Raw genomic sequence first — 27,390 nt, forward strand, 5'->3', positions numbered from 1 at the left:
CTGAACCGGACTTCAGAGCTAAAAGCAGCAGCTTCTACAGCATGAGCTAAAGAGCCGGGCTCTCAAGCCAGAAGCTGCAGCCGACTGCCAGCCTGTGTGGGTAGGGCACAGAGGGGCTGCTCGACTCACACAACAGACATTTCACGAGCACACACGCAAACGTGCAGTGGCATACAACCACACAGCTGCCTACACGCAGTCCACCAGGTAACAGGAAGAATAAAATACAACCAGTTTTATTGTCCAGGTTTCACAATAGCGCTGACAGCAGCAGGCACTGCCGTGTGTCAGGTTCTCAGTTTAGGCACAAGACATAATAAAAAAAGGTTTTTTTGGTTTTGTTTTGTTTTTTTTGCTTTTTACAAGAACAAACCCCCAAAGCTCCCCTCCCAGACTGGATCTCCCCGCCCCTCGTCATGAGCAAAAGCGCAATTCAGGACACGCACACACAGGCTCCTACCAGCATCCTGGAGACTTTGGCTAAGCCATTTAAATTACCCCTCCCACCCCAAAAAAAGACTATTCCAATTTTTCTCTCTTTATTATCATTTCTCATCATTATCATCATCATCATGTTTCAAAAATATAAATAGGTGCAGGGAACCCTGGTGCCCTGCACGGTCCCCCGGAAAGAGCGCGCCATCACAGGATGGGAGTTGCTTCGCCATGCGGCCTGGGGATGGGGAGACTCGGCGTCCGGGAACCAGCGGTGGGAGAGAGGGGAGGGGCCAAAACCAAGAGGCATCTGGGCCCAGATTTTTAGCTTCCCTCCCCCCTCGTCCCTCCATCTCACTCTCTCCCTTCCATTCCCCCACTTTACATGCCCCTCATACATTCAGCGACACTTCCCATCTACTGAGTGCCCCTCCACCCCCGCCGTACCGCAGCAGCGGAAGGATTCTTTAAAATAAAACAAAGGTGGCATCCGCCCCAGCCATTAAATAACAGAAATAATTACATTGTTCGTGGATAAAATCAGGAAAAAATAATCTTCTTTATTATTTAACTTAACCCCCCTGCCCTCTGCAACCCTCCCACCCCTTCCCCAAAGGCACAAAGGTATTTGGAACCGGACGGCTAGTCAAAATGCTGGAATCTAATTCCCTTTGCTTTGGTGCGCTGAGGTTGGTTTGTTTTTTATATATATACACAAAGGTGGGGTTTTTTCTTTAATATATTTTTTTTCCTTATATGACAAAAAGCAACAACAACATCAAGAAGAAGAAACTGCCTCTGCTAATATAATTTCCGTAAAATCTCTCGCTCCCTTCTCTAATGGGTGGGTGTCTGTGCGGCTCTGCCATTGGTTCTCGACCGATTCCTTGGGCTCCTCTTGTGTAGTCTGCGTTTGTAGATGGAGGCTGCGGGAGGAGGAGGAGAAGAAAAGGCACCTTGTTACTGGGAGAAAGTTACAGAGCCCCTGCTTGTCCTTAGCTGGCTCACCCCAGGCCTCGTGTTCCCTGGAAAAACACTGCAGGGGCTGCTGTGCGAGCTCTGCCTCTGGCCATCCAGGCAGCAGGGCCACGGCGCCAGCCCTCTCGCCACCAGACAATCAGGCCTTCTCTTGCCTCTGGCGCTCTGGGACCTGGTGAATCAGTGGGGCGTTTTCAGTGCACTTTGTGACGGCCCCTGTCCCCCCGCAAACACTGAATTTAAAGAGAGTCAGGTGCCTCCTGGGAGCCTGTTCAAAAGCATCCTGTTCAGAGACAACGCCGCTGCTGTCCGTCCGATACGTTCTGTATTTCTTCCCCCTCCTTGTGGGCAGACACGCAAAGAGGCAGCCAGAGCCGCTCAGACCAATGGCCCAGCAAGGAAGGAGACCGCCCCTCCCAAGCACCCAAACGTTTTGCTTAGGGAGGCAGTTAGCTAGGTTAGCTATAGCACTGCTGCACTGTGTGGCATTGGGCAAATCCCTTCCCCTGTCTGTGCCTCAGTCTTCCCATCTGTAAAAGGGGGATAATTCCAATTTAACCCATGGTTGCATGGCTCTTGGGCTAACCCTTCCTTGATATTTTATGTGTCCTGCTTCTGTTCAGAGTCTCGCTGGAGGAGTGGGACTCACAAAACAAGGGCTGGGTAGACAACCTAAGCTGAGTCTTAAGGAGCTCTCAGGGTTCCCTTTAAGGGGAGCCCCCACCATGCACCCATTCCTCACTCCTTCCCTCAGTGCCTCTAGCTCAGTTGTGGATATTGCCAAAATAAACCATTTAAGCTTCTTCCCCCACTGCCCCAAAGTGCAAATTCCAAGGCTGCCCGGGGGCGGGGGAGGCAAGTGGGGCAACTTGCCCCAGGCCCCGCAGGGGCCCCCACAAGAGTTTTCAGGGGCCCCCACGAGAGTTTTCGGCGGGTCTTCAGCAGCAGGTCCTTCAGCGCCGCCGAACACACCCAGAGCGAGTAAAGGACCCGCTGCCGAAGACCCGGAGCGGCGGCAATTCGACGGTGAGGGCTTCTTCCGTTCTGGGTCTTCGGCAGCGGGTCCTTCACTTGCTCCGGGACCCGCCGCCAAAGTGCCCCGAAGACCCAGAGCAAAAGGACCCAGGCCTCCTGAATCCTCTGGGTGGCCCTGCAAATTTCTCCCTCTTTGGGAGCCCCGGTAGATCCATTTTAGCTGCTTCTCCTCCCCTCCCTGTGAGCCGTCCTCCATTTTCCTCAACAACCGTGAGGAGCCCTGGGCTCAGGGGAGCCAGTGCAGCAGGGAGTGGGGCGTTTTGACTGGGCAGAAGCTTTCCAGCTATTGGCAGTTGCACTGACTCAGAAGAGTCAAGGTTGTGTCTCCAGCTGGTCCCCGTGGTCCAGACCCACCCGGGAGATGTCAGCTCCAATAATGCTGGCAACACAGGAGCTTTACCTGAGACAAAGAACAACCTGACTCTGGCACAGGGAGGGAAAGCGTCCCTTCCTACTGGCCTGAATGGCAGCAAACCATTTCTTCTGTGGACGAGGTAGTGGATGGAGGACACCCCTGTCTGAGAGCCATAAGTATCTCCCTTCCTCCTGCACTTTGGCTCTCACCCATCTCACCCACCTGCTCCATGTCCCTCAAGTTGCTCCAGCTAAAAAGAAATGGAGGCAGCTCCCTCCAGAAGTCATCAGTCCTACACCTGGAACAGCCAGCGAGGCTGGGGTGCGTGTCAGGCAAAGTTGCTGCTCTCCCTGGTTGGGTTGCCTCTGCAGCTCTCTGGTCCCCTCTGGGGGCTGAACTCTTGAATTCAAGTCCCTCCCTGCATTGTATCATGTGGATTGTTTCCAGGAATCAGCCCATGGACTCCTAGAGCTTGGCCCCGGGCTAAGTGCCAGGCTGGAGTCTCAGAGGTCTGCAGGGGCCATGGTGCATAGAGTAGGAATGAGGAACAATACGTACGATCTATGCAGGCTATCCGTGGTTCCTCCCAGTGGCCATTGGGCTGGCACCGAATTGTGGGCACATGGCGTTGTATGTAGCCCTGGTTGCACTGGTACCGTACCATGGAGTTTATTTCATATCGGTCCTTCTTCCTTCCAAAGGTCCTGGCGTTCTCTACCACAGGAGGGTCCCCACAGGCAACTGACAAAGACAAGCCAGACAATGAGCAACTGGCAGCATCATTGCTAGGCAATCGGCCAATGAGAGCCCCAAACCAAGCAGCTTGGGTCTAACCGTGCTGCTCAAGGGGAGCTGGCCACATTCACATACATTCCCTAGAATAATAACCAATAAACTATGTTTCCCTTGTGCAGTTTGTCCCAAAGGATCCCAAAGTGCTTTACAGGCTGTACAGACAAGGACTGCTTCACCTCCCGCTGAAATGCAGCCACTTCTGGGGTGGCAAGGGGCAGCTGCATATACAGGGATCATTTCCCACCCCACCAGGAATTGGCTGAATGGCTAGTGAGCTCTTCACTGCTCCTGTGTTGCACGGGGTGAAGTAGGAGCTGCTCTGTGCTGAGCCTGAGTGGCTGGGACCCTGAATGTACGTTACCTCTGAAACACAGATAAAGCGTCAGCCTGGCTGAGTCACTGCAGTGAGGGCCGAGAACACCTGGCTGCAGTGCAAACAGCATGGCCATTTCCCTGCGGATGCCTTGGCTCCAGCCAGGGAAGGGGATTCTGCACTGGAGTTTTGTTTGGCATCTATGACATGCCAGCACTTGATGCCAGTGTTGCTAAGTACCTGCCATCACCCGGCCTGACTTGCTGTATTGCCACGTCCGTCAGCCGGACTTGGGGGCTACGGAAGCAGCTAACAAAGGAGGGATCGTTTCCTTTGTTCAGGGGGGGCTATAGATGGAGGCACTAAATAAAAGGCAGTTAATTACAACCCAAACTCCTTTTGAGATTCTGCTGCGGTTACCACTGGCTTGGAAATTTAGTCACGGGGGATATTGAAATTCTGCGGCTGGCTGGGAAACTTAGCAACAATGTTCCAAAGGGTTCCATCCCTCCCCTCTAGAAAGGCAGGACCACAATGAGTGTCAGGCACAAGAAAGCTGCTGTCAGGAAGGCTTTTGTTGTTTCTGTGCCATTAGGGGTCCTGGTGGATGGGAGCGGATGGCTTGGGGGAAACTGGACTTAACTGGCTGGCTTGGAAGAGGGGCAAAAACTGGCTCCAAATGGGGGATGTAGGGGCTGATGGTAGGGGAAATGGGAGTGGTACATCCCCCTGGAGCCTTGAAGGGGGAATATTTGGGGGTTATTTCATAGGAAGATTGTGAGCTATGGAAGGGCACTTCCCACCCTCCATAAGCTTCCTGTTAATCCACTCCCTCTGCAATCACACCACCTCTTCAGCTTGATCCAGGGCTGGATGTGATCAATGCTTGGACAGGAGACCTCCAAGGAGGACCCAGGTGTGGCAAAGAGCAGTGTGAGTGACCCAGTGGTGGGTGCTGAGTCAGCACTGACTTCCCTCCTCCCCCTCCGCCCCGATGCAGTGCTAGGGAGTTCTAGACAGTGCTACGCTGAAGAGATGGGTGGGTGTCTCAGTAGGGGGGACGGACTCTAGTGGCCCAGCGCAATGCTAGGGGGTGTGGTGCTGCTGGAAGTACCATCCTTGGGATGACGCATAAAGCCAAGGTCCTGACCATGAGTGTTTATTAAAGATTTTAGGGCACTTTTTCCCCAAGACTTGAGGTGTGTTCGTACTGGGGTCCTGGCCAAATTCTAATTCTGCCTCCATAAATCCCCTTTGCCGTTTCAAATACACATAGGATTTGTCTTCATTTCCTGTACTAATCACTCACAAGGGTCACCGTGCAAAAGTTAAGGTTCACAAGGAATGAGTGAAGTTTCCTGGGTTTACAGCCAGTGTTTATTCCTGTTAGAGTCAAGGGGTGACTAAAATCTGGACCACTGAGTCCTGGTGAACTCCGTGGAGGGTACGTATCCCAGCCTGCAATGCTCCATCTTTATCAAAGCAGAAGCCACATTGCCTTCTGGGACTAGTCATCTCGTAGGCTGCCCATGCACATTAAGGAGGAAGGGATCTGCAAAATGCTCTATTTCATCCACATTATGTACAACCCTTAGCACCCTAGCAAGTTGCCAATGGTACCCTTGGTAGGGCAAAGTTTGGCTGCTATAGATTGTGCTATAGGTTGAAGAGCTGTAGCCTAAGCCTGGACATACACCCCAACCCAGAAACGAGGAGCGCCAGGACTCACCTGTTCCTTTCTTGCACGTGAACGGGAGGTGATAGTTGCATGGGACATCATTCCACTCGCCTTGCTCATGCCAGATCATCACCACACAATCCTCTCCTGCGGCAAAGAAGTTGTCGGGCTGGTTGGGCCGCCAGTTCTCATATTGCTGTGAAGAGATAAGAAGCCCTTTCTCTAAGTTACGGAGACACTTTCCTTGTTCTCTTCAGCTTTCCCTTTCCCTTTGCTTCTTCTCTCTCCCTTTTGGCTCTTTTCCTTCTGCTTTTGTTCATTCACTCTCCCTTGTTTCTGTTTTTCTGACTGGGTCTCTCTCTTCCTCCTGGGTCTGTCCCTCTCATCAATGGACATCATGTATTGTTATTATTTGTATTGTGGTAGCGCCTAGGAGCCCATTGTATTAGACACTGTACAAACACAGAACAAAATCATGGTCCCTCCTGACCCCAAAATAGCTTATGGCTGACTCCATTCAGCACTTGTCCCCGCTGCTCACTCCAATGGCTCTAAGGTTCTGTCCCCAGACAGCAGCTTCATGTCCTGACACAGCACAAAAAGTCAAGGCTTGCATGGAAGTGGGTGGTTCTTTCCTGAAATGACTCTCAATGAAGAAATGCCACCCCCACCCCTCCACACAACTCACAAGGGAGTTTCCATCAGACCAGCGGAAGTCGTGCTCGACAGCCCTGTCACTGAGTCCGATCCACTGGTAATCCTGGGCATAGTCTGAAAAAGAAAGACCGGGAGAGAAGGGTAAGAAATGGGAAGGGGAGTCCCTCCACCACCCACCTCTCCCATGCTAGTCTTAGGCGACACAAAAGGGCTTTGCCAAGGATCTGAACACCACGGCTACATGGTCTATATCTGGACCACATCAAGGGTTGCTTGACAAGGGGCAGTTCTGATTGATGAAGCCAGATTGGTTAAAGGTGAGGTGGATAAATCTCCTTCAGTTAGGAACTGAGAACGTCTGAGCTGGCAATGCTCTGGAGTGTCACTGTAAAGGTGGCTCCAGTTTGCCGTATTCGTCCCATGACGGTCTGCTGTTCCTGTGCCAGGGGCAGCCATGCGGCTACTAAGGTTGGAGGTGTTAGTCCTAATGTGGACGGAGGGCCGTTCTTACTTTGTGGTCCATCACCCCTTCAGAGCGAGGCCACAGAGAGGGACGCCACAACACAAAGGGAACTGTTTAATTTTGATGCCCCAAAGCAAGACCCCAGTTGGGCCCAAATTGGGCCACTTTTTCCACATGCCTGCAGGCCCCCATGTCTCCCGACTCACTAATGGAGATGAGGGAATGGCACACTAGCATTCAGATTCGTTTAAAGGAACAAATGGGTGGTGTCGGCAGAAGGCATGTTCCCAGGAGTCCCAGACAAGGCCGTGCACCACAGCAGAAGCTTCATCAGTCCTAATTCCCTTAGACTGAACCTTGGTCGAACAGGGTCCTGCTCCCCATCCCAGCAGCCGGAGGATCCCACTCCAACCAGATCCATGGTGTGTGCTCTCGTCTCTGTGCAGAGGGGGCACGGAACACAGCTCCCCCTCCCCTGGAAAAACGGGAGAGGTACTCCCTCCTCTCCTGAAGTGACCAGACCAGACTCCTCCAGCGTCTTCTCCTCCTAGCTGCTGCGGTGAGACCAGTTCCCGCTCTGGGTTGGAGCTATTTGGAGCTGCTGCCCAACCTGGGAGGCGTCTCACTGGCTCCAGTGTAAGGAAGATGCTGCTCCCAGCCCAGCTCACTCCCAGGCCTTGCTATTTCTACCCAGACTGGAGAGGTGGAAGGCAGGACAGTCAGAGCTGCTGCTGCACATCTGGCTCTGGGCTGGGGGCAGCTCCATGGCCCAGCCCTGCAGAGTCTCCCGCAGCCAGCAGGGCTTTCCCCTGACTTTCCTCCTCTTGGCCGCCAGGGGCACAGTGGCACCAGTGCTGAGGACAGGGGGAGACTGGCTCCCCTTGGCTCCTTCTGCTGGCTGGTGTGGGCTGCTCCCCACACGCTCCACCCTGCCTCAGATCCCCAAACACCCAGCCCCTACCAAGCCCCCCTCTGCTGTCCCCCACTCTCCCCTGCCCCGCCTCAGCCCCCACACTCCCACCAACCCCCCCATCCCCTGCCCCCACTCTCCCCTGCCCCGCCTCAGCCCCCACACTCCCCATTCCCACCAACCTCCCCTCCCCTGCCTCAGGCCCCCAACCCCCAAACGCACCATCAAGCCCCGCTCCCCTGCCTCAGGCTCACACTTCCCACATGCCCTGTTCCTGCCAAGAATCCCCTCCCCTGTCTCAGGCCCCCCACTCCCCAAATGCCCTGCCAAGCCCCTCTCCCCCACCTCAGGCCCCCCACTTCCGCTGCCCCACCCTCCTGCCAGCTCCCCTCCCTCACCTCAGACTCCCACTCCTTAACAACCTCCCTTTCCTCTCTCACCTACTTCACGCCTTCCCACTCCCCAAACACCTCCCTCCCAGCTAGGTCCCACTCTCCCATCCTATCCCCTCCTCCTACACAAGCCACCAGGCACCTGCCCCAAAACAACACCCACACCCTCCAATATCCTGCTCCCCACAAACCTCTGTGTTGGCACGAACCAACAAGCCAACAGGTGCACACGCCTTGGGAAGCAGCTAATGTGGCAATGGGATAGCAAGGCGAATCTGTATGAGCCACGGTTCTATGGAATGAGCTGGGTTTGTGTTTCCCTATATGAAAATGAAAATTCCTCCTCCTCTGCAGGACAAGAGGGTCTTGATTGACAGGAACTGTGAGAGTGAGTAGAATTCACCCAGCAGGGAAGGTGGATTTTTTAAGGCCAAAATGGACTGATTGATCTGTGCCCAACCACCCTCAGATGCTGGCCATTACCCTCCGCACTCACTGTTCACAAACTCTTGTTCTTCTGGAGTGATGATACTGCTCAGGTGGGACTGCTGTTCCCGGCATCGGGTCTCAGCTTCCACCCACGTCTCTCTCTGTTCAAAGTGCTTGTAACAATGGCCCTGGAACTTGGTCCAGCCCTCGTCACAGTCCTCCAGGTCTGAAACACACAAGAAAGGAATGAAAGGGAACAGCATGCCTCAGGGCAGAGTGCCATCCAACTCACCTCTCAGCTGCCAAGCTTTCACGGAACAAAAATACAACACATGATCACACCCACTAAAGAATAAACCTTGATATTTTTGTATGTTACATCCACAGGAAAATGATCAGAAGGTAAACGAAGAATAATTTATGGAGGGGAAGTAGGTTTAACATAGACAGATTCCTGAACATTTCAAACTCCAAGTCAGGTTCTGGGACTCTTGCTTTGAGAAATAGTCCCAAACAACACCACTTTCCCCCCAGAGCTGTCCTGATGATTTTGTTTGCCTTGGAGAGCAGTTTTCACCTTTGAAACCTGCATTTTACTCCCCACAATCAGCGCTCATGCAACAGAGATGGCAGGGAAGGGCAGGAGAGGTCAGAGTTTAGATTCAGTTGGCTACATCACTATTCTGAGCCTTCACAAATGGAATAAGCAAACCGGTGAGATCACACAAAAGGGAGGCAGGGCAGGACTTACCATATGGGAAAGAGGAAAAAAAAAAACAACCCTAAAGAAAATATTTTTAAAAAGGAGTAGAAAAAAAGCAAAAATCTGTCACCTGCTTTAAGTGGTTATTGCTGGTGATTATTAAGCAATGCCATCAAAGCAAATTAAAGGCACAAAATATTTGACTGTATATTATGGTTGGGGCCAGGGCTTGAAAGGTAAAGGCTTTAAAAGGGAAGTTAGCTCCTATTCTCTTCCCTGCAGAGAAATTAACCAGCTTAATTTATTTTAACAAGGAGGATTGTTTCTTTTGAACTGAAGCTCTAGTTCCAATGTGGCAAGGATGTGAATGGGAGAGTCTCTTGGGGTCATACACAGAATAGTCACTCAGGAAAAGGCATCAGCTGGTATATGAGTCCTACATCAGGAAGTGTGGGCACTGGAAATGAATACTTGGGGCCACAGAAACTCTGGCAACTGACTCACAGGCCACAGGGACTATGAGACTAGCTGTGCGGAGATATTGGAGAAAAGGTAGGCGAGGGATATAAGACAGGAAATACAGAGAAGTAGAACCCAGTCTTTTTAAAAAATGGAAAAGCGTAGAGCAGGATGCAAAGGAATAAACAAAAGATGGAACTTTGGGGAATCCTTTGTTCTCTGCCATCAACAAAGTCATACAAATATCTTCTGTAAACCAAGAAAAAACAGGAACAGATGCAGAAGTGACAATAGTTGGGGCAGATGCTATTATGATGATAAAACCATCTCCTCCAAATAGTCACTTGCATTGCAAGCAGTTGCACTCAAACCACGGAATTGCTATGTCTTTTGGGCCTTGAATTTACTATGTCCCATCATCTCTTATCACCTCCTTCACTGACTAGTACCCAGAGTCAGAACAGCCAAGACAAGGTACAAAGCCAGAGAGGAACTGTCACTGTGAGGCAGATGAGATGTGATGAGCACTGGTGTGGAAGGAAGATCTAGTGGTGACAAGATGGAGATTTATTTAGTAGCAGCCTTTCAGTGGCAGAGAGAGTTCATCCATCTATCATCCTTTCTCAGCTCGTTGTTGCCCTAGGGTGGTGGGATTTCATTATTCCTTTTGGCCACTCAGCAAATGTCCCTCTAACCTCATGCAGGACAGATGTTCTATATTCCACCTTCATGAAAAAAAACCTCTCACCTTGGCTACTGTCCACCTTTGCATTCCAGAGTATTCCATTTCCCTTCAACTCATCAATTCTTCTTACTCCATTCCTGTGAAGCTCTTCAACACAGACCCCATGCAGACTTCAATGGCTGACCCTCCAAAGACTGGCTGGTTGGTGGGGCCTTTGAATTCTCTTTTTCTGCCTTCTTCCTCTACAGACCAAGCAGACCATTTCCGCTGGGCCAACCTTGGGGAGCGGGAGCTGTGAGAGCGCTCACAAACCTAAATCTTCTCCACCACATCTCTGAGAGCAGGGGAGGGAGTACGTAATGTGCCTTTCTAAGTCTCTTTTTCTGGTGGGTTATGTCATACCCCCTTTATAAAGTATCACAACCACTGAGTTGGGATGGAACACGATGCACAACCTCAATAGGACATTCTAACAGAAAACGCGAGGCTTTCCTATATAGCAGTTACTTATGCAGTTGCAGGTAAAATCTAATCCCATGAAGTGGCACTCTCTCCAGGCTTTAGAGGCATTTCAGAATGACTGACTTGTGTGTATGGCACAGAAGAGCTCATCTAAAATGCTAGATCTCATAGATGTGCTTAGGGAATCAAAAAAGTTAGAGAAGGGAAAGTAGGTCATACATTCTACCTTGGGGGTACTGTTGGGTATTAAAGGGGGCTTTTTCACTGATATTTAGGGCAGTAGGCTGCTTTCATATGTCCCAGGGTAATCCAGGGTAAAGAAACCCCTTGATGGCAAGATCCCATTAATAGATGAACTGTTATGAAGAGAAGAGATTAAACTAGGTTTGGGTCAAACATTGGAGTGGTGTTTCAATACAGCTGCTAGGAGGAATACTCCATATTATAGGAGGTCTTTTTCCTCATCTCAGGCGAGGCCCCCTGGGCAGAGTAGCAGGAGGTGCTAAAGATCAGGATTGAGGTACACTGGAAGAGGTCAGTGAAGGAAGTGCTTGCTCACAAGCTCTAGCCATTCCTATCAGTGCCTCTCCTTTCATGAGCAATACCACGCACTCATTAAAAGGAGAAAGAGAGATGCAGAGAAAGAGAGGGGGAAGATCAAACATGCTTTCCTATTACCCATTTGAAGGTGAACGGCTAGTACTTTTCAACCTGCTTCTCCTGGCCTTGTTGAGCAATGCAGGAACATTTTTCCTCCTTGAGAAACTGACAGAAAAATCAGGCTTTCATGGACTTGCAGTAAAACAAAATATTCTTTTGTTTTCTCCCCCAAAACAAACGGCATTTGTGCACACAAGAAAGTGTCATTCTGATGAAAAAACAAGATATTTCATTTCCCCCCCTCTGTGATTCACACTGCTCGCCATTGTCGCCATGAAAATCGCATTCGCTCGAGGAAACGACACAAAGGTCAGGTGGAAGCGGAGAAGATTCACAGGAGTGAATGAAAGCCCTTCACGGGTGAATCCTCACAAAGTGAAACATGGCCATTTCACATGGCTCAATTCATGCATCTTTCACTGAAATCTCAGAGGAGCAGAGAAGGTTCACATGCCATGAAGATGTGCCTGGGACACTGCCCGATTATTACAGGTGGATTATTACAGGTGGATTATTACAGGTGGATTGGAATTGTTTTCTTTGACCCAAAAGCATGTTTGTGCTTATGGCAAACAGTATCACACTATCATGTCCTTTATGCAATTTTACAAGAGAACTACAACAAAGAGAATAATTTCCCTTTCTAAGAAGCCAAGGAGACACCAGGTTCCCTAGGAGCCCTAAAGCTGCCACTGTCTCCTAGATGTTAAGAGAAATTTCCCAGAGAAACAAGATGCTGTGATGGAAAAATAATAATCACTTGTAAGCAAACAGCTTAATCTTTTCCCCAGTAAGATGCATTTTATCTGCTGTTAGGAGTTAGCTTATTGAGATGAGGGCAGGATTGGTGGGGGTCAGTTTTTTTTTTTGGGGGGTGCAGCTGTTAGTAAAATTAGCTGAAGCCAGGTAGGCCGTACCGATCTCACACAGGTCCCCTCCGTAGCTGGGAAGGCATAAGCATTTGAAAGAGTCGATGCCATCAGCGCAGGTAGCTCCATTCAGACAGGGGCTTGAGTGGCACTCATCAATGTCTGCAAGAAATCAAGGGCTGCCATTAGGACTCCGGGCAGGGAACTCCACCAACAGGAGAACTTGTTTCTTTGCTTGTTCAGGAGGGACCGTCAATGGTTTTGGGAGAGCTCGAGAGTGGGTTACGGGTTTATTTTAAAAACTACTGCTGCTGCTGCTACTGCTGAAGAAATGAAAGCAAAAAGCCCAACCCACCCTAGGAGGCTGACATCATTTTCCACTCAAATTTCTGTCACTTGATGGCTGGACAACACTATAGTGATATCAGGGCAACATCAGCAGAGGTCGGAGGGATGACTTTCAGTGTGTCCTGCTCAGTATCTTTTGACGTCTGTTGTGTCTCTTCCTTGTCCATCTTTTCTGCCTAACTTGACCAAATGTGCAAACTTGTGGCTGTGTCTCAGCCTCCATCAGCTAAAGTCTAAACGACAGATATTGGGCTTCTCTTAAGTAAGAGCAACATCCTCAGACAGTGTAATCCATTCCCTCTCCCTCCTTGACCCCTCATTTTTGACTCTTTCTAACCAGAGTCCAGATGTCATCCTTGATCCTGAACTCCCAGGGCTAACTCCTCACCTGCTCCAGAGCACAGCTGCTAGCGATGAGGCTAGCATAAAGCCAACTGTGCCAGCTTTATACCAGTCAAGGATTTCCCCACAACTGTGGGAGCTGCTGGCGGCCCATTTAGGACAGTTTTATGGACGCTTTCTACTGCTCCATTGGTACAAAGAGCCCTTTGGGTGGGTCCGGATTAGTCCCAAGTCTCTGTCTCACAGTCTGTCAGTTATCCCAACATGGACAGTACATGTCATTACTGTAATGGCGTGCCTAGCCCCACCCCCTGTTCAGGAACGGAAGGGAAGCAGCTTGGATAAATTGGGTATCATGCTCCGAATGAGACCAAAATGGACAGTTTGTATTTAATATGCCCCCAAATCCATCCTTCTACATTTTTTTCTTAACATCTCTCCAGTCTGAAACTTAATCCTACTCCTCAGTGAGTCTTGAAATCAGAAGGAAGAAATAAGTTAATTAGAATGAAAAGACGACAGAGATGAAGTCAGCTCATAGACAAGCTCCGAAGAGTAAGAATGTAATTGTGTCCAAATACATACAGAAAGGATTGTAGACTAAAAATAGCAGTTGCTGGTTAACTCCTTTAAGTGAGACTATTCTTCTTTCTTTCAAAGTCTTGCTTCTCAGACTCTGAAGTACTGGAAAGTCTTAAAGATGCTGACTTTAACAGAAGTCATCTGGCTGACACCTCACACTACACTTCAGTGCTAGAGGGGTTAGTGGGAAAGCAGACTCAGAGAAGATGAATCAGAGAAGGACGTGGACATGGCCATAATGGAGCAGAACAACAATCCATCAAGTTCAATATTCTGTCTTCTGTCACATTGGATCAGACTAACGGTCTGTCTAGTCCGGTATCCTCTCTCCTGCTATACCAGAGCAGAAGAGTGATTCACCTAATCAAGTATCCTCTCTTCAGCCATAAGAAAACATACACGTGTTTTACTTTGTCTATCTGACTAGTCACCCACAGCGGCCAATGCCAGATGCTTCAGAGAAAAGTGTAAACTCCTATAGCATATCAAATTGTAAAGTATTAAATGATGGGGGAGAAAGTCTTCCTGGCATCAGCTGGTAGTCAGCTTGCACTTTGAGGCATGAGGATTGAGAGCCCTTGTTATTTATATCCTAATTTGTGTCCCTGAAGGTATTGCAAATATTCCCCAAATGGCTTATGAACCACTTAAACCAGTTTTGCACTTGGCTCTTCAGGGTCTGCTTCTACATTAAAATACTAATTCATGTTTTCTGAGCTATTATTTTTAGTGTAATGGGAGGGAAGTGAAATGCCCAGCTCTCATCAACGCTAATAAGCATTTTGGGACTTTCCAGAACAAAAAGGGAATTATTGACCTAGTAGAAAAGAATGGATGAGTCAGGTTGATTACTACTTATCTGCTCACGTCTTTGGATCTTAGAAGATTTAAAACACAAAAGGGAAACTGAAATGTGTTGAAAGAAGATTAAAACCCCAGTACACACCAGGTTCCCCAGCAACAGTAGCAGCAGAAATTGACGCCAATCACAGTGATCTCCACCTGAACAAGTAAGGAAGGGTTCTCCTTTGTCCATTAGCTTCTATTAAGTGGAAAGCACGCTGTAGAAATGGAAATAAAGCACGTACAGGAGCTAAAGCAGAATGTTTAGCGGGGAATAATGGGCTCTTCATTTGTCTTCAGTGACAAGGACTAACATTTTATGTGCCCAAGGTCTCTCTCAGATGCAGTGGTCCCACCTACGCAAGTCCTGGAGGAAGTAGGGCAGCAGATACACACGCAGGCTAGTGCACTGCATCAAATCAGGAAATAACATTAGAATGGAACTTGCTTTTGTGCTTGTATATAATATGCACTGTACATATTATATATACTATATGGATACTCATATATATGTATATATATACATACACACACAGAGTACATTTTAACAGTGTTGTAAATAATGCAAGGAAATACAGAAATACTTTTTGAAAGGCATGCTGCAAATATTTTGAAAGATGACATTTAAACACATGAGGATAATAAATACCAAACTATCCATTTGGCATGTTAACTCTTCGGGGCAGGGACTGTGCCTTCCTGGTCCAGCAGTTTCTGGTACATTCAGAGCCTTGCACATGTCAAGACATATGGAGCTAGTGTGGCTGATTCGCCATTCACCCCGTAGTACTTGGTCTTAGAGATTTTTCAGAACAATAAATAATATCACCTGCTGGCATCAGTCACGATACAGTCCCTAGATACACTAGAGAATGGAACTATGATATTGCACGCGAGCTGTGGGCTCCGGGTTTTATATGAGAAGGAAACTTCAGTAAAAGAAATGTTAAATCACCCAATTACTTAATGCTTGGCATTTTTTGGTATCCCTTTAGTTGCCACAAGCATATATTACACATCCATAGTTTTGCTCACCATTCAACCCTGCACAACAGAGACTCTCAGAAGTGAGATGAGGGTGCAGGGACCCTTCAGCAGCTGACAGCTGTCATGTATCTTAACACTGAAGGAATTTACAAAGCCACTGTTATTAGATATTTGTTATTTTATGTAAATTTTCCTAAACATGCATGTTTGTCTTCTCACGATTCCCTTGCTGGTCCCCTTCATATAGCTTCTTTACCAGGACAGGAAGAAAAGATTATTACTATTATTTAAGTGCTAACAATGTACGTGGGGCATTACAAGACAGAATGAGACAGCCCCTGCTTTGAAGAGCTTCCAGTCTAAGAGAAAGTCACGGAAGACAGAATGCAATGGGGAGCCGAGAACAGGGAGTGCATTTAAAACATTAACTCACTTCTGGAGGGCATCACGAAAATAAGGGGTCTTTAGAAGATGATTTATACTTACCGTGCTATCATCAGAACATTCAAAAAGACCATTCAAATGTCTTGTCACAACATGGGTTTTCTAGCGGATGTATTCTTAAAGGGACTAGCATTTTAGGCCTCACTTTTAAAAAAAATGTTTTCATGCTTAAAAAAAAAAAATGAAAATAGGGTTTCGTATTTAATAGATGTCAACTGTTGACTGACAAAAGCAAGGAGGTAGCAGGATTACTCTGGATGCTTCATTTAGGCAAACACAAAATAGTTTCACCAGTTTGTTATTCCCTTCCTAAACTCTGATGTTCCCAGGTATGTATTGCATTTACTCACTCCTATTCTACTCAAGTAGTAGACAACTAGATCTTCCCATGCAGTCTTGCAAACTTAAACACAATAACACTATACTAGAACATAAGAAACAGGAAGAGAAACCATTTATAAACAAAAATGAAACTGACCATTTTACTATAATTGCAAACATGAACAAACAGCATCAGTGATGAAGAATACATTAGCGTTTCAGAACTGTTTTCCTTTTAATTATCTAAGATGTTATTGTCAGTAACAGTGGTACGGACTTTTTAAAGATACAATACTTGTGGTGTTTTATTAAAAAGGCAACCTAGACCACTGATAGATTTGAATACTGATTAAACAAGTTTAGTTTTGTGTTTAAAACATTCACTAAGAAAGAACAGCTTGCAAGCAGGAAGGATATGAAACACCACTCTAAAACTGAAAAATTCCTACAGTTTTCTTGGGATTGAGAGTAATCTGTTTGGAAATACAATCTGGCATCCAAAATCCTGACTCCATTCTGCAGCTTGAAAAGCAAGACATTTTCAAAGTGTACAACCCGCACCCACACTGACCTGTTTTTATAGGGTTTACTGATGTGTATGAACCACTAAATAGGGACTCAAAAGACTGACTAAACAATACTTTTTTAGCGAGCCAAGAAAATCTTGCCAGAAATCATAGCTTCTGCTTTCCAGGAATTCCTGGGAATATAATGAACATTGATCTGGTGGGTTAAGCAGGGAAGAATATCCCAAAGCCAGTAAGGTGCGCGGCACCTAAAAGATAACTCCAGTCACACTTTACCTCTGTTGCCAGATCCTGATCAAAGCGGAAAAGAAGCAGTTGGAGAAAACAATTCTCTTAGATGTGAGAGATAAGTAATGGCTCTTGGCAATAGTACAGCCAAGGAATGACTTGACAGCAGATGGAAAGAGTCTAATTTCTCTGATTTAAGCCATAGAAAAATATATAAAAAAATGAAATTTAAGCCTTAGGATACAGAGGAGCAGAAATTAACCTGCCACAACATAGAAAATATTCTATTAAACTACAAAACTCGGACACTTATCAGGAAACATGTTTATCTTGTGGTACTCCCTCTCAGTGCTATGTTTACAAGTGATGACTTGATTATAGGCACTGAGAGCTCAGGAATCCTTGGGTCCACAATATTATCTGTAAAAGAAAACTCACTTTATCTATACAACAGGCCATTATTTTAGGTTGTATCCTCAGAGCTGGTTTTCCATAAACGAACAATCCTTTGGCTTAATGTCGTGAAACAGCCAAGAGACACCAAATAACTGGATTGGCCAGTAAAGACATCTGCCAATGCCTAGATCTCAGCTGGAACTTGTTAGAACTACCTTACCCTCCTTCATAGCCCGACGCTCACATTAAATAGAATTGTATGAATCATTTGTGTGATTTTTTTAAAAAGGTTTTTCTTCTACTGCTTTCTTTTAATCAACAAAAAATATCCTTCAGGCCAGAAAAAAGCATTGCACCCGTCAAGACGCCTTCAAAATCACCTAATACACTTCCGCTGTTTTGGCTGGCTGGGCAGCAGATCCAGAGAGAGGCAAACCTTTTGGTAAATTGCTGATGTTTCAGCAAATGTCAGTTTTTTCCTTGACCTGACTGAAATCTTTAAAATCATCAGCTAGTTCAAAAGATGCAAACCATAGCTTTTTTACTGAAATGCCAGCACAGAATTTTTTGCTAATACTTGTGTGCCCTCAAATTTTGTCAATTGTAACAGGCTTCTGCACACAGTTGGCAAAAGTCTGGATGGAGAGACCAGTTATGTGAACAACACTTCAAATTTGAGGCCCTTGTAGGACCCTTGAGGGCAATAATAGATTGCTGACAACTGACATGCCCGCATGGACTTTAGTATGCCTTGGCTAGAAGTCTGGAAAATGCCAGCATCCGAGGGTTAACCTTCAATCCACTGGCTGACAAAACTCCCACTTTGGCTTCTGGTGTTGATATCTTGGGGGAATCATATGGTATGGTAGAGTAGAGAAATTTTCATTTAAAAAAACCCCTGTGATCACTGAATCCACTTGAAAACCTTACCAAGGTAGGCTTAGTAGGAATTTATATGAAAAACTAGCATGAAAGCCCCACTTCAGCTGGGTCTTTGCGTTGGGCTCCTTCTTGCAAGATGAACTAGATTCCATTCTGCTTTATTATTCTTTTTTGATTATTCTTCTGGCGCCCACCAATGTTCAACACAGCACCAGACACAGCTATCAAGACAGTGCCTGTCCCAAAGAGCTCACTTTCTAGATTAGGAAGACAAGATACACCAGGAGAACCAGAAGAAGGAGGCAGCATAGGTCCATTATTAAATACTATTATGGTTCTCAATATGCAGATTCCCCCTTTCATTTCTCTAGCATCTCTCATCTCAAAGGATCCCAAAGCACTCTGAAGACTATCTTTATAGTAGAATTGAACTAACATTGCAAAACCATCTTTGTGAATAGTTGCTCCATCTTAAAAAAATCACTTTGTTTACACATTTAGGGCTTATTTCTAGATGAAATTCACCCTTTTGTGGAAGGCTAGTACAAGGACTAGGCCTCCCTTAAGTTCTGCTCTGAAATAGGACTTGTTCGGGCTCTTTGCCCATGGGTGAATTTCACTCTCCATGAATATGTTTGCAAATGAGCTTTATTAGCCTAAAAGGCACATTTTCAGCTTGAATGCTGGAATAGTCACTGAACACAGATTCTAAACCACATCACTAAACTGTCATATATATTCATTTGAACTTTATACTGTTGGTTACTTACATAAATTGTCCAATTAACAAACAGAAACAATACACTGTGATTTTTGTAACTTGCCACTACAAAGCACATTTGAGATTTTGAACATGTGCAATGAGCCGTAGATGCAGATCACAAACTATTCACTGAAGAGAGTTGCCAAGGATTTTGAACAAGTTAACATGAGAATTTTGCAATTTTTGTGGGCAATTTACAGATAGAAAAAGAAGCAAAACTAGCAGAGAAATTCTCTCTTACAACTTATTTGCTGAGTTCTAATGTACAGCCATATAATCACGTCCCTTCACTGCTACGCCACCACCTCTGGGGTGGAACGTGGCAACAGTGGTAGGCCAATGACACTACCCATTACTCTTGCAAAAAGGGCTGTGGAATATTTAATGACCAGGACAATAACTCCATTAGCATAGTGCCAAACCCCATGCCTGGCGTCATGTAAACGCAGTGGTTCAGTAATGTCCCTGTTGAGTCGCCCTCACTAAACATGGGAACATACTGGGGTGAGTACTGACTCAGAAAGGAAAGTGCCTTCTACTGAGTCACTCACACCATTTCCTGCAGCACAGTGCACTTAGAACTGTGCTGGGGTATCACGGTCAATACTTACCCATAGGGAGGAGTGCCCCCTACAGAGTCACCCACACCGCTCTCTGCAGCATGGGCCCCCTACTACCATGTTGGGGTATTCAGGTCAGTTCTGAATAGTCCCCTCAGTGACAGTGTAGAGAACAAGTGCAAGTGGGATATTGGAATCCTTTGGTTTCACTGATTCATGAGCAAAGGGGAGAGACAGCTCAAATCAGATGGAGACTCCAGTGAGTCATGTAGCCTCCACAATACTGAAGCTTTATGAAGATAGAGGCTGGCTCCTGTTACCTGGTTCTCCATCTTTGTGTATTAAGAAGTGACAAGGCTCTGATTTCAGGGCTTGGTCCTTCATATCTGAACTGTATCTTGAGTCGTGCTGGTAACCGTGCAAACACGGAAAGACTGACGTTTGATTGGCTACCGAAGGTATGGGCGGGGTTTGAAGTGACAATCACATGCACGGGATACACCATCAAAGAAAGTACCAGACAAAGTAAAAATTTTATTAGCAAGACAAAAGAGAAGGAGGTGGGGCGAGAGCAAGAGAGCACTGACGTATCAGAAATATAATGAGCTTGATGGCCAATTGAGACCTCATAGACATAATGATACTTTCTATCACTATAGCATCATCCACCTAAGGATATCAAATGCATTATGAATGGAAACGAATTAAACCTCACAACCTACCTCTGAGGCAGGTAATTATTAATATCTCTATTTTTAGATGAGAAAAGCGAAGCACAGAGACGTAAAGTGATTTGCCCAAGACCGCTCCGTGATTCAGTGGCAGGTATGGTATTAGAACCCAGCTCTCTGCTCCAACCAGTAGAAGCGCTGCTTCTAGAAAAATCCCTGCCTAACCCAAAGCAGTATGCATTAGTGGTTTAATTGAGTTAAAGTGAGAAAATAGTTCCGGGAGCTATGATGATGGATTTTATTGTTTTACTAGAAATGACTGAGCAAGTCTGGTTGCATTCATGGATTGTACCATATATAAGCAAATATATATGAAGGCAAAATTTCAAAAACTTTAGAGGCACAATTATGCACATAAAACATACACACAAGTGCAGACCTAAGGTTTCTTAAAAAGAGGCCCATATTTTATACAGAGTGCATGTCCGTTCTTGTATACTGCAACCGTGACTTGGGTTAGCCCAGGCTACATTCTGTTTTGGTATCAAAGTGAAACTGAGCCAGGAATGGGAAGTGCCAAGGAATTCCATGTTATCCTTGACTTAGTTCTCCTCACCCTGACAGGCAGCAATAGCCAGGTAAGCGATTGCTGTGGAAGAAAATTCCTGGTTAATTCGCTAAGGGACGACTTTTTCACAGTGACATCAGGTTAGGCACTGTATGAATAATATTGAGCTGGTTGTCAACCATGAAAGACACATGATGTTTTCACAATCTTAAGTACTGTAGCAATTTATATGTACACCAGTGAATGAGCCCACCAATCCACAGATTGAAAGAGAGTAGTGAAACGGACATATGCCAAAAAAGCCAATAAAAAATAAGTTAATTTGATTTAGACGCCATCTCATGCGCATCATCCTTTGTAGCCAGTTCCAGCAAACAGAGGCACAAGACCCAATACTATCAAGCAGAACCTCAGTTCACTTCTCTTCCTTCACAGCTTTGAAGAAATATATTTTCTTTCATTCCCAATGCATAGTTGGGCCTGACAAACTGATGCAAAGTGCCTTGCACGTTGGATGGGCATGAAAGTCCACCAAAAGGTCCCTTTTGGATATGGCAACTCCTAGCTGCCATAGATAGTGAAGTGACAGTTGGATTCTGGTGGCAGAAGGGCACCCAGGCTAAGTTAAGGGCGGTGAGGAGTTGTCTGCCAACAGTTGCTAAGGGACAATGCAAAGGGCTAGGAACATGGTTTGGCAAGTGCACGTACTGCCTCCAGCAGGTGCAGCTCAGAGAGCAAAAAGTTCTGATTTTCTTGCTGGCTTGTTTTTGATCTTTGGAATCCCTTGAATGCCACAGAAGAAGCCAGGAGGTCCACAACAGCAGACCTAGTGCACCATATCAAACACCACGAAACACAAGGCATCCGTCCATAAGTCCATATAGATCCTAATGCTCTGGATATAGGGGTATAATATAGGTCAGGATAGGGGATAAGGAAATAGGACAGTGGTGAATATCCCATGCTACAGTGCTTCTCTGCCTCTTCCTCTCACCCCCTCAATTGCCAGGATGAAATTCTCCTATTGATCCAGAGTGGAAGGTGCAGCTGCCTTCTCTAGGGCATCAGGAGAAGAACAGAGCTTCCCTGATTTCTCTAGGCTGGAGCAACATTTAGCAATGATGGTGAAAGGAAAGTGAACTCCTCCTGGTTTCCCCCAGCTATGCTGTGCTCATGGACATGTCCACAGCAGGACTCATTTTAGGTAATAAAAATATTCTCCCCTTGATGCACATCCCCACCAAAGCAGAGGACAGAGCTTACCTATATCACAGTGGTCACCCATGTACCCCGGCGGGCACAAGCAGGTGATGTTTCCGTCTCTTTCCTGGCAGGTTCCAGCTCCACAGGGCTTCTCATCACATGTCTTGGGTATGACTGTAACTCCCAAGAGAGAGGGATATCAGACAAATTATACTGATGCCTTTTGCTGTTATGTAGTGTGCCTACTGCTGCTGCACAAAGGGGGAGATGGCTGCTATCCATGTCTCAGTGCTGCTTCACTCTCTACTTGCCATGTTATGCTGCAGTTATCTGTGGTTTAAGGCTACTTTAATTTGTCTCCACTGCCATAGCAGGTCAGAGTCAAATAATGGGGATGGAAGGGGGCTGGATAATTGTATGGTCAATAATAGCACTGATAGTTGTGCTTGTTAAGATAAAAGCAGTTGGATATTTTGTGTTTCAGGGCATAACCGGATTGCTGCAGGTGTGAGAAAAGAGCAACCCCCTCATATTCCCTCCATGTGCAGAACTGCACAATTGGCCAGGTGCATTATGATTGTTCCATCATTTATCAGCCACTGTGAGAGGCAGATACTAGACTTGAGGGATTAATGGTCTGATCTGGTGTGGCAAATCCTACATGCCTCTAGCTTTTCATTCAGATAACATATTTCTTAAATACCCTTTTTCATTATGTTCCCTTTGTTGTATACAGAAGGGAAGCCCCACCCCGTTTCTATAAAAGAAGGTGGGCTGGAAAAGCAATGAATATTTTTAACAATACCTTCTGCAGTGGGTTCTGGCACATCGGTGGCTTCTGGTGAAACTTGAGGCAAGATAGCAGTGGCAGTGGGTGATATCTCTAAAGTTTCTAGAACAACAGCTATTTCGGTCTCTTGTTCTGATACCATGGGAGTAGAGGACTGTATTTCAAGCCGGGCCTCTTCAGGACCCATGGGCTCTTGTGTTAATTCAGTGTCTGGCATACTGGTACTAATTACAACGTCTGGTGCAGAGGTTTCCCCTGAAACATCTGGGAGTGGGTTTGTGGGTGTTCCTGAAGAATCTTCCCTCCTCTCTTCCGGTGCTCCAGAAGTTTCACCACTGACCACAGCTTTGCCAGATGTTTCTATGTTAACTTCAGGCAATACAGATGTTTCACCGCTGGTTTTGTAAACTGTAGAAGTTTCTATGCTAATTTCAGGCAATGCAGATATTTTGTCACTCGTTTCATGTACTGTAGAAGTCTCTATGCTAATTTCAGATACTGCAGATGTTTCACCACTGGTTTCATGAACTGTAGAAATTTCTATGGTAATTTCAGGCAATGCAGATGTTTCAGCATTAGTTTCAGGAGCTGTAGATGTTTCTATGCTAATTTCATGAAATCCAGATGTTTCTACAGTAATTTCAGGAAATGCAGAGGCCTCTCTACCAATTTCCCCAGATGAAGAGCCATCTCCACTTGACTCAAAAATATGGGGAAGTGTCACAGCTGTTTCTCCACCTAGCTCCTGTGAAACTGTTGGTTTTGTCACAACTTCCACCAAATCAGAAGTGACCAAGGTGACTTCTGGAAGTCCGGAGGCCTCTCCACTAACTCCAGTCACTGCTGAGGACTCTCCACTTAACTCTGTGACTCCAGAAATTTCTCCACTAAAATATGGAATGACTGATGGCTCTCCACTGATGTCTACTGTCCCTGGTGGTAACCCACTAATATCCATAACTCCAGACACTTCTCCAGATGTTTCTCTTTCCCCTGAAGGAAGTCCACTGATTTCTAATATCCCAGATGGGCCTTCTCCTACCTCTTGTGCAACAGATGTCTGAGTTACAACTTCCACTAAAGTTGTATCCACAAGAGAGATAGTGGGAAAGCCAGATGGGAGTCCACTATAATCATAAACTCCAGATGGCAGGCCGCTAACAACCTCAACACCAGAAGTATCTCCGCTGATGTCAATTACTCCACTTGGAAATCCACTCATTTCAGGAGCTCCAGAAACCCCTCCACTGAAGTCTATTTGCCCAGAAGGCTGACCACTAACATCTAAAATTCCAGACACTGTGCCTGATATATCTTCGTCCCCAGAGGGCAATCCACTGATTTCCAAAAACTTTTTTGCTTCTGCTTCCGTAACTGATGGGGTGGTCACTTCAACCAAACTGGTATTTAAAAAGGTAACGCCTGAGGGCTCTCCACTTCTATCAACACCAGAAACAAGGCCACTTAGGTCTACAAGGCCACTTATGTCAGGTATCCCAGATGGTTCTCCACTGAAATCAATTCCTGAGGGAAAGCCGCTGATATCGGGTATCCCAGATGGTGCTCCACTGATATCTGGTATCCCGGATGGTGCTCCACTGAAATCGATTCCTGAGGGTAACCCACTGATATCTGGTATCCCAGACGGTGCTCCACTGATATCAGGTATCCCAGATGGTGCTCCACTGATATCAACTCCTGAGGGCAACCCACTGACTTTTCCACTAATGTCCCATTCAGCAGAGGGTAACCCTGATAGGTCTCCTTCTCCACTGACCCCAATTGTTCCTTTTCCTTCCAGTTGACTTTCTGCTACTGTTGTTACAACTTCCACCAAAGTAGTATCCACAAGAGAGACAGTTGGAAAACCAGATGGGAGTCCACTTTCATCATACTCTCCAGATGGCAAGCCACTAGTAAGCTCAACACCAGAGACTTCTCCAGAAGGTAGCCCACTGATTTCTGGAATTCCACTGATTTCTTGCAATCCAGATGTTACCCCACTAAGGTCTGGGATTCCAGAAGCAGATACTAATAGGTCTTCCTCGCCAGAAGGTAACCCACTGCCTTCAATAATGCCCGAGGGCAGCCCACTTTCATCCCCAGATGGCAGTCCAGAAGGAAGTCCACTGAAATCCAGGTCTACAGATGGCACTCCGCTTTCTTCGATCCCTGAGGGCTCTCCACTAGGTTCAAATGTTCCAGAAGCTGATTCTCCAGGTATCCACCCAGAAGCTGATGGTTCACCACTGGTTTCAAGTACTCCAGACACAGATATCTCCCCTGAAGGCACTCCACTGAGAGAAGTCTCTGCACTGGGCTCATCTGGTATTGCAGCAACAGGGGGGAAAGCTGATGGACTCACTGGAAAAGAAGCAGGGGAAGTGGGGGGAGAGAGAGAGTGAGGAAGAAGGATTTAACAAATCAGTTTCAAGGAGCTATTGAAAATGTCCTGTTTGACTGTGCATAAAAACTGACATAGAATAAAATAGTGACAGACTCTGAAGATGAGGGCAGAAAATCCTATACACTTTCCAGATCGCCCTCCCTCCCCTAAACTCTGTTAATGAGGATTATCTCAAATAACTCTGGAAAAGTGGTTCAATTTATCACCTCCTGTGACAGTACAATTGCAACACAAATTCCCGAAGGATAATCATCAGAACAAAGCCAGCATTCCAGCAACCATTAGTGGATGGAAACTGCTGCTGTTTCTGCTGATAATACATAGAAGAAGAAAAAATCCAAACCTATCCTGCAGTTTTTGTCTCAGTGTTGCTTCCAGTAAAGCTGTACCCCCCTTGAAAGCCAGAAATTGAAATCCGTTTCCTGAATGATTTTCCTTCTTTACATGCACATTCAGTGATGAACTGCCAAAATCTTAACAACCGGTTCCCTACTAGGTCTTCAGCAGCACTTCGGCGGCGGATCCTTCAGTGCCTCCAAGATCCAGAGCGAGTGAAGGACCCGCCGCTGAAGACTCGGAGCGCCGCCTGGTGAGTACAAGCCCCACTTGTTTTTTTTAATTTTTTTTTTTTTAGTCATCCCTGCCAGGGCCCTGTTGAAACTGTTCGAATCCGGCCCTGCACTTCCTAAAGCTGGCCCTGCACATCGGGGTTGCAAAATTGTATTGGGGGCCAGGTAGGGAAGGCTGTGCCTCCCAAAACAGCCTGTCCCCCCCACATTCGATCCTCCCCCTCAGAACCCGCAACCCATCAACCCCCCTCGCTCCTTGTCCCCTGACCACCCCCTCCCAAAACCCCCCACCCTAAATTCCCCCCAGGATCCCACTCCCTACCCAACTCGCCCCGCTCCCTGTCCCCTGACTGCCCCGACCCTATCCACCACCACCCCGACAGACCCCCGGAACTCCCACACCTATCCCACACCGGATGTGGCCCGTGGGCCGGTTTAACAACAGAAAAACCTCCCTCTCCCAATTGCCCACCCCTTTAACAACCGGTTCTAAACTGGCTTTTAAATTTAACAACCGGTTCGCGTGAACCGGTGCGAACTGGCTCCAGCTCACCACTGTGCACATTGATGTGTTATTGTAGGATAGCTCAGAAATGCTGGGCTGTTGGCACTGGTTTGTTAGTGGAGGGTTGGCTGATGAGTCCAATACGCTGGCTTTGACTATTTTTATTTTAAAAAGAAGTGCACAGAATCATCTGTTTTAAAAAACAAAAAAATGTCTGAGCTCAGTTTTCCAGAACCGTGTGCGTAAAAAGGCATGTACAAAATTGACACCTGCATTTGTGGTAACTGTTTGCACCTATCCTGTTCATGCAGTTTTGAAAATCTGGGCCATAATGAACTACCTGGATTTTGCTAACAGCTTAAAAAAACCCAAAGATGCCTCAAACGTTGGGTCAGCTGCCCTCTCCGGGCCCCCTTATCAAAAAGCTTGTCACAAGCAGAGCTGGAACAGCTGGGAGTCCCAGGTTTTATTTGTACTAAGTAACTAAGAGCCCACACTTTCTTGTCACAGAATAGCCTTTCTCCATTCACATTAATCCCCATTTGCCCTGGGTTGCCTGTGAATATGTAGTGTCCATGAGGAATACCATGTTTCACTCAGTGTGATCCAGGAGGTGTGATGGCTTGAGCTCTAGGCCTCAGAGTTCTGCTTGGCTAAAAGGTGCATGTGAGGTGAATCCGGGTGTCTGAGCCAGAGAACCAACTCCCTCTGAAGAGAGAGCTGCAGTTCAAAGCTTCCTCCCTCATCAGGTTACTTCCCAGCTGGATTCAGACAGCGATTCTCCTTGGTAAGGACACCGTATTTTTGTTTCTGGATTGCCCTTGCCCTAAACATTTCCTCTGCCAGTCTAGTGCACCTTTGGGTGCAGGGAACAGCCCGACCCACCTGATAGCAAGGAAATGTCAGTTGGAAAGACTTCTGTTCCCCACGCCGTCTGATTTTCAGGTTCAGTGGCAAACTCCGTTTCCACAGTTGGCTCCTCCCCAGAGGGTACTTCCTCCAAGCCAGGGATCACCTGGGTTACAATCTGCTCCTCAACAAATTCCTCCTTGTCCAGAGATGGCAGGGCTGGAACCGAAAGATATTGAAGAGAATTTCTAAGAAGGCATTGGCTCTCTCAGAAACCTGATGCTGCTCCATAAACTATCCCGATACCAGGGTGACAAGCAACATAGA

The 27,390-nt window shown here is 46.7% G+C and overlaps 1 protein-coding gene across 2 annotated transcripts in view; it reads right to left on the reverse strand.

Annotated features, from left to right (window-relative positions):
• Positions 1-220: 220 nt before the first annotated feature.
• Positions 221-27,390, reverse strand: part of ACAN (aggrecan) — a 79,150-nt gene continuing 51,980 nt past the window's right edge. Inside the window, exons 11-19 of one of the 2 annotated variants that reach the window (XM_034784302.1) lie at positions 27,100-27,282; positions 22,749-25,097; positions 22,004-22,117; positions 12,327-12,440; positions 8,508-8,666; positions 6,278-6,360; positions 5,641-5,785; positions 3,362-3,544; positions 221-1,361 (exon numbers count right to left, since the gene is read on the reverse strand). In XM_034784302.1, coding sequence (XP_034640193.1) covers positions 1,273-1,361; positions 3,362-3,544; positions 5,641-5,785; positions 6,278-6,360; positions 8,508-8,666; positions 12,327-12,440; positions 22,004-22,117; positions 22,749-25,097; positions 27,100-27,282 — 3,419 coding nt within the window. In that variant the 3' untranslated portion in view covers positions 221-1,272. The remainder of the gene's footprint in view (positions 1,362-3,361; positions 3,545-5,640; positions 5,786-6,277; positions 6,361-8,507; positions 8,667-12,326; positions 12,441-22,003; positions 22,118-22,748; positions 25,098-27,099; positions 27,283-27,390) is intronic. The other variant, XM_034784303.1, reaches the window with a different exon arrangement.

The sequence above is a fragment of the Trachemys scripta genome, chromosome 10, assembly GCF_013100865.1.
Source record: "Trachemys scripta elegans isolate TJP31775 chromosome 10, CAS_Tse_1.0, whole genome shotgun sequence".
NCBI lineage: Eukaryota > Metazoa > Chordata > Testudines > Emydidae > Trachemys > Trachemys scripta.